The following is a 14070-nucleotide window of genomic DNA, read 5'->3' as shown; positions in this document are numbered from 1 at the left end:
CTTTATTACTTTAAAAGTTAACAGCTCTCTTGCATACGTGACTACTGATAATTTTCATATGAGGAAATTTGTACATCTGTGTTTTCAGGTTATGAACTCACGCACTCTTTGAACTAACAAGAAATGTTTTAAGCATGCTCTAGGGTAATTCAAGGGACCAGATGAATTCAGTGATATGATGGTGTTCATGTTTTCATTACACTAATGATTTTTTGTGAGTCTTTCAGTTCTCAAATTACATAGGAATGTTTTATTTTTTTAAAGCTCATATATGAGATTTATATATATATATAAATATATATGTATAAAGCTCATATATGTTATTTTTTAAACAGAAAATAATTCAAATCAAAATGTGTTTTTAAAATGAAACTCTAATAAATTTGATTGTGTCCTTTCATAAAGTAGCAGTATATTGCATTTGGAAAATGTGATAGGAATCGGTCCTTACTTTGGCCATAAAAGAATGTGTTGCCAAAAAAATTCATAAAGAATAAATAGTATCTTATCCAAAAAAGAGCTATAATATACATTTATATAAATACTTTTTTTTTTTGAGTTGTGGTGACAGCATGTGCAATCATGTTTCTTTGCTGTTGTATTTATAAGAGGTTCTGCTCACAAGTGTTTGTGGAGTGTATGCCAAGAGTAGGAGTTAGGAAGGTTTGTAGGAAGTGGGAGCTTTTCCCTCTGGCAGCTGTGCTGCAGATTTTGTGTAGGAAGTGATTAAAGAAAACCAGCTCCACTGTAGTTTTTCATGGTTCTTCAATAATATGGCCACCAGCACACGAGTAAATACCACTGGCACTTGGCTTCACACAGGTTCCATTATTAGCATTATGTGTTTGTAAGTGTCATCACATTCCTGGTGGGGAATAGCTGGTAGCTTTCCAAATTGGAACTGGTGTATATTTGACAAGTTGCATATGAAAGTTTGTAGCTGCAGAAATTGTTTCAGCCCAGCACTGTTAATGCTTTGGTTTCTGCAATCACTGTTAACACACAAAACACACATTTTTTTTTTCATTACTGTGATGCAAATTAAGCTTTCCTGATTAAAATTTCTTTTTGTTGTAGATACATTTGAAATGGTTTCCGAAGACGATGATGGCAAGTTGGTTTTTAAAGTAAATTACCACTACATGTCTCAGGTGAAGAACGCCAGCGACGCCAACAGCGCGGCCAGGGCGCGACGCCTGGCGCAGGAAGCCGTGACCCTCTCGACCTCGCTGCCGCTCTCCTCCTCCTCCAGCGTCTTCGTGCGCTGCGATGAGGAGCGCCTCGACATCATGAAGGTGAGGGAGCGAGGCTTTAGCTCTCTTCAGCTTGGTGTAGAAGTGCCTGAAATCTTAGGGAAAACCAGAACTATTTCACATCCGCTTTAGTTGCTGTCCAGGCATTAATGGAAGTGGTAGTGTTTGAGTTGAGGCTGACTGGTCAGCAGCTTGGCAGGGAGAGCCCATCTGCCCCAGGAGTGCTCTGTTGGCTAATGTTATGAATGCATGACATGTTGTTGGTTCTTTGCAAGTATTGGGATAAATGCTATAAGCATTTCTATGTGGATATAGTCTTGGTTTATAGTAAAAGTTAGACATAAGTTTTTTAGAGATAATATGCTTAAACTACCTGCTTAGTCAAAGATAACAGCCATGAACATGTGATGGGGACCCCTGTAGCTGACAAGACAATTATCACACGCACCAGGTGGACCACCACCCAAATTAAAAGGGATAAGAAGAGGAATAAAACCACAAGCCAAGAAACACGCATGCTCATGTGAACCCAAGGAGTGGCCATGCTAAACAGCTCCCAGAAACAGTTGACTATGCGTGAAGGTCTATGAATATGTAACAAATGGGTGGATTGTAAAACATATTTAAAGGGGTGTTCCCGAAGCAGTGGTGTGCTCTCGGCAGCATGCCAAGCACCCGGCTGTTTTAACCCTTTGCTTTATGTATGTCTCCTATTGTCTTTTTATTAAACCTTTTAATTTTCCCAGAACAGTGAACCATGTTTTTCACAGCTAAGGAGTCTTCACAGAACAGAAGTCTCTCTTTTTCAGCTATTCCAATGGGAAAAGTTTAGTGCTGTTGCTTCTTTATGGTCCAAACATATCATTGCAGGCAGTAGGGATGGAGAAGTACAATGAGTGCCTCTGGATCTGTATTTTGAAAAAAACAGTCTATTAACAGCATCCAATAGGAAAGAGTTTCAGCTCCTTGTGTCTTGCTTTCCATTTGTAATCTGGAGAAACAAGTGTTTACAGAGAGCTTTGCTTACCCACAGAATCAGAATGACAGCCTGTGTGTGATTATGAGGTCTAATAATAATTCCTGCTACACAGCAGAGGGAAATAAAGTGCTTCGTATAACTTACAGAATCTCAACTATGTGATAAATACAAGGGTGGGGATTTTAAATGTTCTTTTTTTTCTCTCTTTTTAACACTGGTAGGTTCTCATAACTGGTCCTGCAGACACCCCGTACGCAAATGGTTGCTTTGAATTTGATGTGTATTTCCCACAAGACTATCCGAATTCCCCTCCACTTGTGAATCTGGAAACAACTGGAGGCCACAGCGTGAGATTTAATCCAAACCTCTACAATGATGGCAAGGTAGGTCAGCTGGGATCCTGTGTTAGATGTAACAAGGAAGTGAAACAGAGGAAAGGTTTTTCCTTTTGCGATCTAATTATGGATCAGCCACTCCCAGTGTACAGGAGGAAGCTCTTTGGTTAGCATTGGTCTTCCGACCAAAATGAAGAGGGATTTGCCAGTTTCAAGTGGGAATTACCCCCTTTCTAAACAGTCTTGCAGATTTTTGGAGATCCAGCCTTTATGAGTTGGATTGGACCTTTATGGCTTTTTGGACCAAAAAAAACAAGTACTTTTCACTGAGAAAAATGTTCTTTTCCAACATTTTTTGCTAAATGAACTTGTCAGAAATCTGTTTTGGCTAGCTGAAATACCCTTTCCATGGACAAAGTATGCTTCATATCAGCTGCAGCTGAAGGTTTGCTGAGTGCCTTGTGTCATTTTCTCCATTCGCTTTCTATTAATGCGGAGATAGAATAATATTCCTAGTGGAAACTTTATCTCCATTTTTCTTTGTCTAGTTTTAAGTCTTGGAAAATACTTGCCTCTAAGTTTCTTCCTTTTGTTTCGTCTCTTTGTTTTTTCTGTCTTGAATTGTTCCATTTCACAATAAGATTCAAGAACACCATAAACTTCCCTAAAGTTCAGATCATCACAAAAGAAATAATTTCAATTTCTTGATAGTCTGTGTGACAGAAACCACCTTATACATGCTTAAGCAGAATGACTGTCTTTAAAATGCACCAATTACAAGTTTTAGAATAGTATTTAAAGCGGAAAGTAGGGAATCAGATAATTTTTTTTTTTTTTTTTTTTGAGCCACTAGAATCCATAGGTGAGGAAAAGGAGTCTGCCTTGTCTTGTTTGTTTATTGGCATGCTGTTCTTGCTTATCCACATTATTTTTACCTGTTTTCCTTTCAAAGTAATCCCATGGTCTTAAACTGTACCAGGGGAGTTTTAGGTTGAACATTAGAGGAATTTCTCCACAGAAAGGATGATTAGACATTAGAATGGGCTGCCCAGCAAGGCTGTGGAGTCACTGACCCTGGAGGTGTTTAAAGGAAAGACTGGACCTGGCACTCAGTGCTGTGGTCTGGTTGACAGAGTGGTGATCAGTCACATGCTGGACTCAATCTCTGAGGTCTTTTCCAACCTGATTGATTCTGTGATAGGAAACAAATTTGTCTTTTAGAATGTTGTTTGTCAAAAAATTAATGTAATGTCAACATTCTGTTCTGTCCAAGCAGAACAATTTTGTCATAATATTTGTCTGTGGTATTAATAATGTTTTCAGGTGTGCTTAAGCATCCTTAACACATGGCATGGGAGGCCAGAAGAGAAGTGGAATCCCCAAACATCAAGTTTTTTGCAGGTGAGCAATTTCTTCTTTCCCTTCAAATGTCATTTAGGAGTAGTAAACTGTCTCTTGGTCCTAAGGATTCCTTTTCTAGAACATTTAAACTAGAATAATCCTCAAATAAACATATATAAGACAAGAGTCCAGAAAACATCCTTGGAACTCTAGGAAAGGAACTCTGCTGAGGAGACAGGTTCTTCAAAATTCTATTTCTAATGAGTATTTCTGTGGGTATGGTCTTGAAGAGCAGTTGTTCATGTGTGCAGCTCATTCCTGCACCAGCTCTGCTCAGATGATTTCTCATGGATTTGTCACAAGCTTTTTATGGTGAAGACAAAAGAGGCTCCACACTGTGAGAGATGAGAAAGTGAAGTACACTGTTGCAGGCTGTAGCCTTCCCTCCTCCTAAGGGTGCAGGTGAGCTGAGTAGAGGAATAAAGATGAAGAGAATTGAAGTGCAGCTATGCTGTGTTCAATAACAATTAGTGTTACATTAGAGCAGAATTTATTAGGGCACACAGTCCTTATAATTTTCAGCTTTATTTCGCAGACATGCACTGACTCACAAGCAAAGACATTAAGTAAAAGTAAAGCCTGCAATGGCTTCTTTCCTATGGCAGTTTCTGAATTTATTCTGAGTTTGGAGTAATTATTATGTAGCACAAGGTATAATTTCTGTTCCAAATCCTAGAAGACTGCACAGCTTCAGCATAATAGAATTACTGCCTTCAGCAGAACAGATTTCAGCTTGTTCAGGATTTGGCCTTGGAGAGCAGATTTATCAGTCTCCTAAAAGTTCAAGAATGGTCTATTCCAGTGTGTAGAAGTCAGGCAAGTGAGGCAGGGGGCCAGCATGGGTAAACAAGAATTCTTGCTAAACTCAGCTGCAAAAAGAAGCAAGAAATGGTGGAAGGAGGGGATGGGCTACTTGTGTGAAATAAAAGAACATTGACCAAACATTCAGGAGAGAAATGAGGGAAACTGAAGCTCAGATGGCACTGAAAATGTTGAGGGTTATAAAGATGAACATGAAGAGCTTTTCGTAAGTACGCTGGCAGCAAAAGAACACATTTTCCTTGGGCTTTTCAGCTGCTCAGTGGGGCAGGAAACCTATTGGCAAGGGCGTGGAAAAGGCAGAGGTCATCTCTGCCTCACTCTTAGGGGTAAGACTTGGTTTCCCTTGTCCCTGAGCCCTCACTAGGGAGGTCTGTGAGAATGAGGAATTACCCACAAGTAGAGGAAGAGTACTGAAGCTGCTGGACCCACGTGTTCATGGAACCAGACCCTGTGAATCCAGGGGAGCTGAGAGAGCCAGCTGATACCAGTGCAAAGCCATTAGCTCTCATCTTTGAAAGGCAGAACAGCCAAGGGAACTTCCTGGCAAATCTCACAGTCAACTTCAAGATCAGCAAGAGAGAGGATCATGTTAGCATAGGTTTCCAACACTTCCTTAATGAGTCCAAGTCTCCCACAATCCAAATTCTTAAACAAGAAATTAACTGCAATTTTGGACTTCAACTGTAAAATCAGTGTAGAAAAGTACAAGTATTTAGGAAGTCTTCTTTTCACTAAAGTCCTTTTTCTTACATTAAAATGTTAGATTTGGTTGTTAGAAACGACATGCAGCATAGAAGTTTGTAGTTTAAAACTTTTTTTCAGTGTTTCATTTTGAGAATAGTAAGAAAACTGTTGGAAAAAGTCCCATCCCCACCATATTGGGAGAAAAACACTTTACAACTATAAGATGGAAAACAGCTGTAGGACTAAAATTGCTTGGAAAGAATTAAGCACTACATGTTTTTTCTAGCTCAGAGATTGAACTATTGTCAGACCACCCAAAATACTTCAGAAATTAATTTTTATTACCCAGTGAAGCTGGAAGATCAGTGTAGAGTTTCTCATTCATTACAGTTATAATTCAAAGTATTGACTGTTTATTCAGGCCCAGAAAGTACAATGCTGCAGGGTCAAATTTCTTTGCCATAGCTACTTAAAAAAAAATATAGCTATCTAAAATACAAAATTTTTAAAATCAAAAGCCTATTTTTTCTGAGACATGTAAAAGCCACAGAGATCACCAAAACACCTTTCATACCCAAAGCCTTGGCCCTGAAGTCACTCTACCATGACTTAGCACATTTGCATTAGTATTCTGCCTTTTTTGATATCTATTTTGATGGCCATTTGCTTGATACAACCTGATTTGTGAGGCACATTCTGTATGGTTTAATGCATTTACCTACATATTAAGGTTTAACACTAAATAACTATGGCCTCTTTTAGTTGAGTGCAGGGCAGGTACAGGAGTCTGTGATGGTACACATGGTATCAGCAGCTACCTGGAGCACCTGCCTGAGAAACAGAAAAACTTAGTTAATTCTCCTTAGTCAGCCCAGCGAGGGATTCTGGTTCCCATCTCCCACTGACAGCTGCATGTCCAATCCATCAGGATAAAGACTTGGCTGCCCCAGACTGCTCATCTGTGCTGTAATGAAAGCACAGCACTAGACAAGGGCAAAGTGCCACAGCACCTAGAGGAGTGAGGGTGTGTTCCTGTGAGGTGCTGCTGGGACTGAGGGGAACCTGTGTCATTCAGCTGGCTTTGGACTGCTGCTGTGATGGGAGTTACTGACCTGGTGTTGTGTCTGTGGGGTGAGGAACCATCACAGAGAGGATGGGAAGCTGGAATGCTTCTGTGTTGGCTTTGCTATAGGAGAAACTCCAGGAGAATGCTTCACTCAAGCACAAAGCACAGCTGTTGATGTCAGGGCACTGCCTGCAAAAGAGTCAGAGTTTGGATTGCTTCTGACATGGCATTTATCTGATGTGAGCTGTACGTTCTGCATCCACCAAGAAAAAGGAGGACTCTTGTCTTCCATATTCAAATTCACAAATTAGGCTGCGAAATTAGGGAATGTTTTAAAGCTCTAAGTTGTACCTAGACTGGTAGGAGAGTCAGTTCCAGAAAGAGCTGCCCTGACATGTGGGTATCTGCACCTAAGTATGCCCAGTTCTGGAAATACCATTTCTAGGTCTGTAACATATCATCAGCTTTTCACTAATTGAGGAAATATAAGTGTTCAAATCACCTTGGTTGAATTCTTTACAGTCCTGGAAGTTTGTGTCACAGAATTGTAATCCCTAAAATTTTTGCTGCTGGACTTGGTCCTAAGTACATAAGAAAAACTTACCCTTCGTTTTGAAATAAAACAAGTTGAGAGGGACAAACTTTTTAATACTGGAAAAACTAGCAAGCCATCAAATCATGAATATGCAGTACATCTACATTTGGATAGCTAAGAGCCCTATATATCTGTTTAATTATTTGGGTTTCATTAGGAATAGCTGAGTATATAGTTAAATGCTTTAAATTTATGTAAGCATCTATTAATGTGTGCTGAATAGTAAAATTGAAAGGAGGAAAATCATTATTTCATAATTACTGAATAGTTGGTGCTTTGCTCATATAGTATTGAAAACATTTTTCCCTTATCTTAAGAAAAATACAGAGATTCTGTTTTACTGGCATATGACACAGTATTGTTTGTAAAATCTGAAACTAAAGGGTTAAGAACATTCATTTGAAAAAAAAAAAAAAAAAAAAGGGAGAGCAGGATTAATTGCAGTGTTCACGTGGCATTTTACCTCCTCTGTTTCTTTTCCATCTAGTTCAGAATTAGTAAATTAGTGAGCTCAGCCACAGGATAAAAATCAGAACTGTTGACTCAGAACGTGACAAATACACTTTCTTTCACAAAGGACAGACATCTCTTCCTTTAAATATTTTCTTTTACTTATATCTGTATGTTTGTTTTGCAGGGTTTTAAGTTACATTTGTCATTTTCTCAGTGTTTGAGCTAAATACACAGCCACAGGACTGGGTGGTTTTAGTGTGTAGTGAAGTTTAGGTTTGAAAGCGTGGATGTTCCCTGCTTGCACGTAGCCTGTATCACAAATGGAAGTACTTTTGCCATAGAAATGGTTTTGCTTGTAAAGTGAGCAGAGCTGTGTATATTTGTAAGAATACATTGGTAGCATGATTTTAATATTTGGTTTCTTCTCTGAACAGGTGTTAGTGTCTGTCCAGTCCCTAATACTGGTGGCAGAACCATACTTCAATGAACCAGGGTACGAGCGATCGCGAGGCACTCCGAGTGGTACCCAGAGCTCCAGAGAATATGATGGAAACATCCGACAGGCAACAGTCAAATGGGCAATGCTTGAACAAATGAGAAATCCATCACCGTGTTTTAAGGAGGTAGGTTTTGTGAAAGGCAGTATTTCTCTCTTTGAGTATTAAGAATAATGCAAATATTTGGTAAGATCATGTATGAGATGTCTGTTTTCACCTGTGGCTACTGACTCAAGAGACTGAATAAGGATGCACCAAACCTCACAGATTATTTTTTGGGAAACAGGAATGCAGGCAAAGGGGGACTTACCTGAACAGGATCTTGGTGCACAGTTGGATAAAACATGGTTCAATCAGCGCAGCTCACTCTCACTACTGAGCAGGGCCTTTTACATGGCCTGTAACACCTGTTGGTCAGCCCTGCAAAGGGGCATTCCATGCTCCATACTCCGCATAAATAACTGGCAGTATTTTCCAAGGACCATGAATTTGAAGCAAATGCTAAGAAACACTTTGGATACACCAAGATAATGCAAATTGAAAGAATACCTTAAAAGAAATTCCACATCTGCACTAGAAGCCTGTGCCTTTGAAAACAACTGTCTTGATCCTGCTAAAAGCAATGCTAACTTCATGCATTCATGCTGTCTTAAAAAAAAAACTATTGTACTAAATCAAATTGCTTAATTTGTTTACATTCCTGAAAATAGACTAAAGCTCACCTGTAGCAATCATAGAAGAATTTAGTTATTAGAGACTTCTCTCAGTGTCTGTAGTCCAATTCTTTCCTAAAGCAGATGAGTTAGATCTCATACATATACATTGAACATATAAAGCAAAGAGTTCAAGGAAAAAAAGAGCTGAAGAAACACTAAGAGAATCTGTATTAATATTAATGCAAAATGTTTGGTGAAATGTGACTCATCTCACAGTATTACCAGTGAATATTTCCAGAAAAACACATTTTGCTCTGAGCTACTACAGCTGTTACCAGTGTTGAAGTGTGGAACCACCTGGCAGTGTCACCTATGCATTCAATTGTCTGCATTATAAAATGTTGAAAAAGCCTAATTATTTTAGGATTATGGACATTGCTGGGTGTGGCATCTGAGATGTTGATCTCCCATCCCTTCCCTGATGTCGTAAAAAACATCCTTTGGAATGCAAAACCTTTTTTCATTAAAATTACTGTGTCTTGTGGAATAAGAAAACATTGACACTTCACCTGCACTACAAGTGTTAGATATTTTTATCCACATACAGGTGAAAAAGGATGTGCAGTGTATGTAGGGGTGTTGAATTAATGAAATAAAACCTGGTGGTGGTTCAGAATTCCCTCTCAAATGTTCTACTCAATAAATAGAAGACCATGATAAAGATAATATCCAGACACATAATCCAATAACTTCTGCTAATAGGTCTTTTTCTTCTAGCTAATGTAATGGTTTCACTTTGGGAAAAGGCATTCTCAAATCACAGTAAGATTAAATTAATTGTATATATAATAAAGCAGTGGGCTCCCTGACAAGAAATGCTCCACGTTTCTTCTCACTTGTACAGAAGTGCAGGATATGCAGTATTACACCATTTGGTAACTAAATCCCAGCTTATTGTTACTGCACTTTCCTTTAAGAGTCTCAGTAATTGTTTGCTTACTCTGCAGCTCAGCTTTCACACTGCTGGTATGAAAAAGGCAGCTTTGGAACAATGCTAGATTCCATCCACAGCCCCATCCAAATGGAAATGCACGTCTCAGATTATCTGAGCACTTCTTTGGGAGATTCCCTTTTTGTTCAGACTTCTAGGCTTTTTGTGGAGTTATCTTAGAAACCTTAACAGTGATGATCAATTCAGTAACACAAATGCAAACTCATGCTGGAGACTGAGGTCTAAGAACATAGATCCTGAGATTTGTTGTCTTCAAAAATCTGAGCTGTCTTGTCTTCAATGTCTTAAATGATGGGTAGGCTCAGGAGATCTAACCTGCCAGTCTTTGGGAGTTTTTCCAAGCTCCACTATGGATTTAAGGATTGTGTCCAGAATTGAAGTCAATTATGCTTTCAATATGCAGTTTCTCTTTAGACAGATAGCTATTTTCTCTAACCTCCAGAGGGAAAAATTCTTTTTCCCATTATGTTGCAATATGGCCAAGAACTCTCAGTGCTCAATAAAATTTCTTTGGTTTTATTGTTTCTTTCACCATTCAGAGTTTTAGAAAACTGTTTAACACAAAGCCAACACCAAGTAGAGTTTCACAACTTTGTGTGAGTGTTGATTGGTTGGATTTTTTGAACCCAAGTATGTACTTGAATACCAAAATTACTCTTCAATCAAATACTGGCTCCCATCCAAACTGGGCAGCTCTACTGCCATTGCTTGAGAATTACAGTGTCCCCAAAAGTGCTGTCTCTGCCTAGAGCAAAGTGCTTGTATCCCCTCTGAAGCAGCTGCTATGATCCTTCTCCCTGCAGAAGTGTGTAATGTCCCTGTGCTCATACTGCCAGCAGCTTCTGCTTGTCTGCTTTCTGTTTGGGCAGCCTGTGGTCAGTGACAGGGGAGGACATGGTGCTTCTGCTTCCTCTGTGCTTCTCTGACAAAACGGGGCAGGGAAAGAAAGAGTGAAATCCTCAGCAGTGTCTCTGTGCAGCTCTGCTCCCGTGCGAGCTCCGTGCCCGTGTCATACATCCAGCTTCAAGCTGCAGAGCGTGAGCAGCGCTCTGCTCTCCCTTTTGCTTTTGCTCGGGGTACTTCTGGCACTGGTTTACCCTGCACTCAGGTAACACAGGTGACTGCTGAAATGCCAGGCTGCATACTAACAGTGGATTCCTACAGACTGGAAGAGATATCCAGACCAACAAACTCCCCAGAACAGCATCAGCTGAATTCAGAACAGGTTCCTCAGGGCTTTTTCCAGTTGGATTTTGGAAACCTCTGAGGCCAGAAATTCCAATTTTATCTCCAACCTGTTTCTGTTCTGAATTACCTGCATACTGATATTTTTTTCCCTTATATTCAGTTAGACCCACAGAGGTCTTGAAATTTCTTATTGTTAAAGTATATGGTTCTTCCATCCATGTAACATTGGGAATGTTTTCTTGCAGGTCATTCACAAACACTTCTACTTGAAAAGAGTGGAGATCATGGCTCAGTGTGAGGAGTGGATAGCAGACATACAGCAGTACAGCAGTGACAAGCGGGTAGGGAGGACCATGTCCCATCATGCAGCAGCTCTGAAGGTGAGACATTTGTAACAAATCTAAGTTTCCCAGTTGTCAAGAGATTAAATGTGTGTGTATTCCACTTCCTTAAAATTGTTACTACAAGTTGGATTTTCCTCTAGCATCTGTCCTGCTTATTTTCTCTGTGAGTATTTGTATAGGATACAGTAACCCCAAGATGAGTTCAATTGGTTGGAGCAAGGTGCTGATACCACCAAGTTAGGGGTTTGATCCCCTGTGGGCCATTCAGAGTGGGACTTGATGATCCTTGTGGGTCACTTCCAACGCAGAATATTCTGTGATAATAGCTTTTTTTGTTCACTCTGAGGATGGGGGGGGGTTAATGATGAAGGTTGTATTGCAACCAATTCCTTGCCAGAAAACAAGCTCTTGGAGTAGACAAGCAGTTGATAAATTCTGGTCTGCTACAACCAGTTTTACCCTGTTTTTGACTTCAATCAAGTTCTAACCATTGTAAATATTATCTGCCTTCCTAGCCAAATATTACCATTTGTGTATTTTGTGACCACACAGACAATAGTCTATATTGTTCATAATAGTTGAGCTTTTATTTCCCCTGAGGTGCAAATTCTGTATTTTTGAAGGTTTCTTTTTTCTATTGCCAGACTTCCATTCTTTCAGTGTGACTGGTCTTCAAAATGAAGTTACTGTGATCAGTGTACAAATCTCTGCATATCTGTCTCTGTGACAGGTCTCATCATGAGTTCTTTATAAATTTGGTTTGACAGTATGACCTTCCAAGTTCAGGCCAGTTTCTGCTGTGACCCCCAAACACAGAAACAACTCAGCTGCAAGACCAATGATGTAGCATTTACAGTGATGCACTTGTTGGCTGCAGTTCTGTTGACTGCCTTTAATTTGTCCCTAGCAGCTCTTGCTAATTATACTGTCACTAAAATGAAAGTACCAGTCCTTAAATGTAGGGGAGAAGTTAATCCAGACATAGAAATCATACATTTAAACTTTGCCTACCTACTCCTCTTTTTGCCTTATGGTGTCTAACCTTGTGAAAAGTATTGTTTTAACTATGGCCTTCCATTCTGACTTTTTTTTGTATATCCAGCGTCACACAGCTCAGCTGCGGGAAGAACTTCTGAAACTTCCCTGTCCTGAAGGATTGGATCCAGACACTGATGACTCCCCAGAAAAGTGCAGTGCCACAACAAGCTCAGAAGAGACCATGTTGCACGACCAGGTCAAACCCAGCAGCAGTAAAGATGTCCCCACTGATTTCAAGTCATGAGTTGCATTGACATGGACTTTGTAGACACAACGGCTTTGAAGCACAAGCCAAATATGTCAATATTTGTATGTAAGAAGTTAATTATGTAATAGGTAATGAAATTGAAACTATACTATGCCCTTAAGGATATACAGTTTAATTAAAAATGATCTTTTATTTACCTGTACAAGAGTGTAAACTTTTTTGTGCTTTTATTTTTCAATTGTGAGAACCACTGATTGGTATGTTTAAAAAGTTATGTATACAAAAAATGGATAAATCACTGATATATAAGGGAAACTACCTTAGGAAAGAATGTTTACTGAATGTTTATTATTTTTTTTTTACTTGTAGAGTGAGGGCGGTTGTAACAAAGAATATATATTGGTCATTCTTACAGCTACTATTTAAAGTCAGAAAATTTTCACTGAATTTGATAGATTTTACGTTTGGCCATATATTCATGCTCATATTTGATTCTAAAGAAAACCTCCTGTATACTTCAATAAACGTTAAATGGACATGATCCCTCTTTTATGATTTACTGGTACATTTTTTAAATAAACTGCCATAAAATACATTCTAGCTGAAGACTTGCACTTGTATGACTGAATTCATTACAGTCAACATACTTAATTTTATGCTTACTAAATCTAAAATGCAGATTAAATAAATGCACATGGTTTTACCTCATGCCAAATTTGGACTTCTGAATTAGTTGGGTTTTTTGGCTATTTTATGCAAACAAACAGTATTCTAAATTTCTTAAGGGCTATTCTGGAACAAAGTCTTTACTGTATTGAAATGTCTGATTTTTACATACTCAGCTGTACTCTTACATACTGACACGCCACACAGGACTCTGATGTTCTGTAGTTCCTACTGTGTAGACTTATTTCCAGTTTTATACTTGCAGCCGCAGATCCCTAACTAAAAGGGTAAGGAGTTTGCTTGATTTAATAATCAAGTCTCACTTTTAACATAACATGCATTGCTATCATTGTTATTAATTTTTGAGCAGTCCTTGAAGGACTAAAAAGTTAATACTGGTATTACCTCAGACTAATGATCTGTTGTATGATAAATACTATAAATCAGGCAAAATCAAAAGTTTTTTGTTTTCTGTTTGTTCTTTGTTTATAAGTATCACGCTGGAATTTTTTCACTTTTTGTTTTACAATGTATTATTTCTAATCATTAAAAATGGCACCAACTGAGGTTGTGTTCTTATGCTGATGGTTAACAGTTCTAATAGTCCCGGCTGAAGAGCAGTTTTTGTCTTTTGCTGATGTGTTGTGTTAATCCAAGGCCTGTTCTGATTGTACACACCTCTCAAAATACCAGCTTGGCTACATCTGTGGAACTTCAGGGGTCCTTAGTCAAAGAGCAAAACAAGCAGCCCTGTGCCAAAACTGCTGGTAAATACATGAAACAAAGAGCTTATGCAACATAGTCCAAGTGTTAGAACTTCATCAGCATTAAAATAGCCCTGCATTTTTCCAGATGGGTGTTTACTTACCTTCT

The 14070-nt window shown here is 39.0% G+C and overlaps 1 protein-coding gene across 8 annotated transcripts in view; it reads left to right on the top strand.

Annotated features, from left to right (window-relative positions):
* BIRC6 (baculoviral IAP repeat containing 6) overlaps positions 1 to 13763 on the top strand; it is a 170579-nt gene extending 156816 nt beyond the window's left edge. For all 8 annotated transcript variants that reach the window (XM_056486486.1, XM_056486491.1, XM_056486490.1 and 5 more), the window contains 6 exons: positions 1078 to 1295; positions 2454 to 2615; positions 3891 to 3968; positions 8023 to 8211; positions 11187 to 11321; positions 12388 to 13763. In XM_056486486.1, the coding sequence (XP_056342461.1) occupies positions 1078 to 1295; positions 2454 to 2615; positions 3891 to 3968; positions 8023 to 8211; positions 11187 to 11321; positions 12388 to 12567 (962 nt within the window). In that variant the 3' untranslated portion in view covers positions 12568 to 13763. The remainder of the gene's footprint in view (positions 1 to 1077; positions 1296 to 2453; positions 2616 to 3890; positions 3969 to 8022; positions 8212 to 11186; positions 11322 to 12387) is intronic.
* Positions 13764 to 14070: the final 307 nt, after the last annotated feature.

This window comes from Oenanthe melanoleuca, chromosome 3 (genome assembly GCF_029582105.1).
Source record: "Oenanthe melanoleuca isolate GR-GAL-2019-014 chromosome 3, OMel1.0, whole genome shotgun sequence".
In the NCBI taxonomy this organism is placed as follows: domain Eukaryota; kingdom Metazoa; phylum Chordata; class Aves; order Passeriformes; family Muscicapidae; genus Oenanthe; species Oenanthe melanoleuca.
Note: the sequence above shows the minus strand (reverse complement) of the source record. Positions and strands in the feature narration are given on the sequence as shown.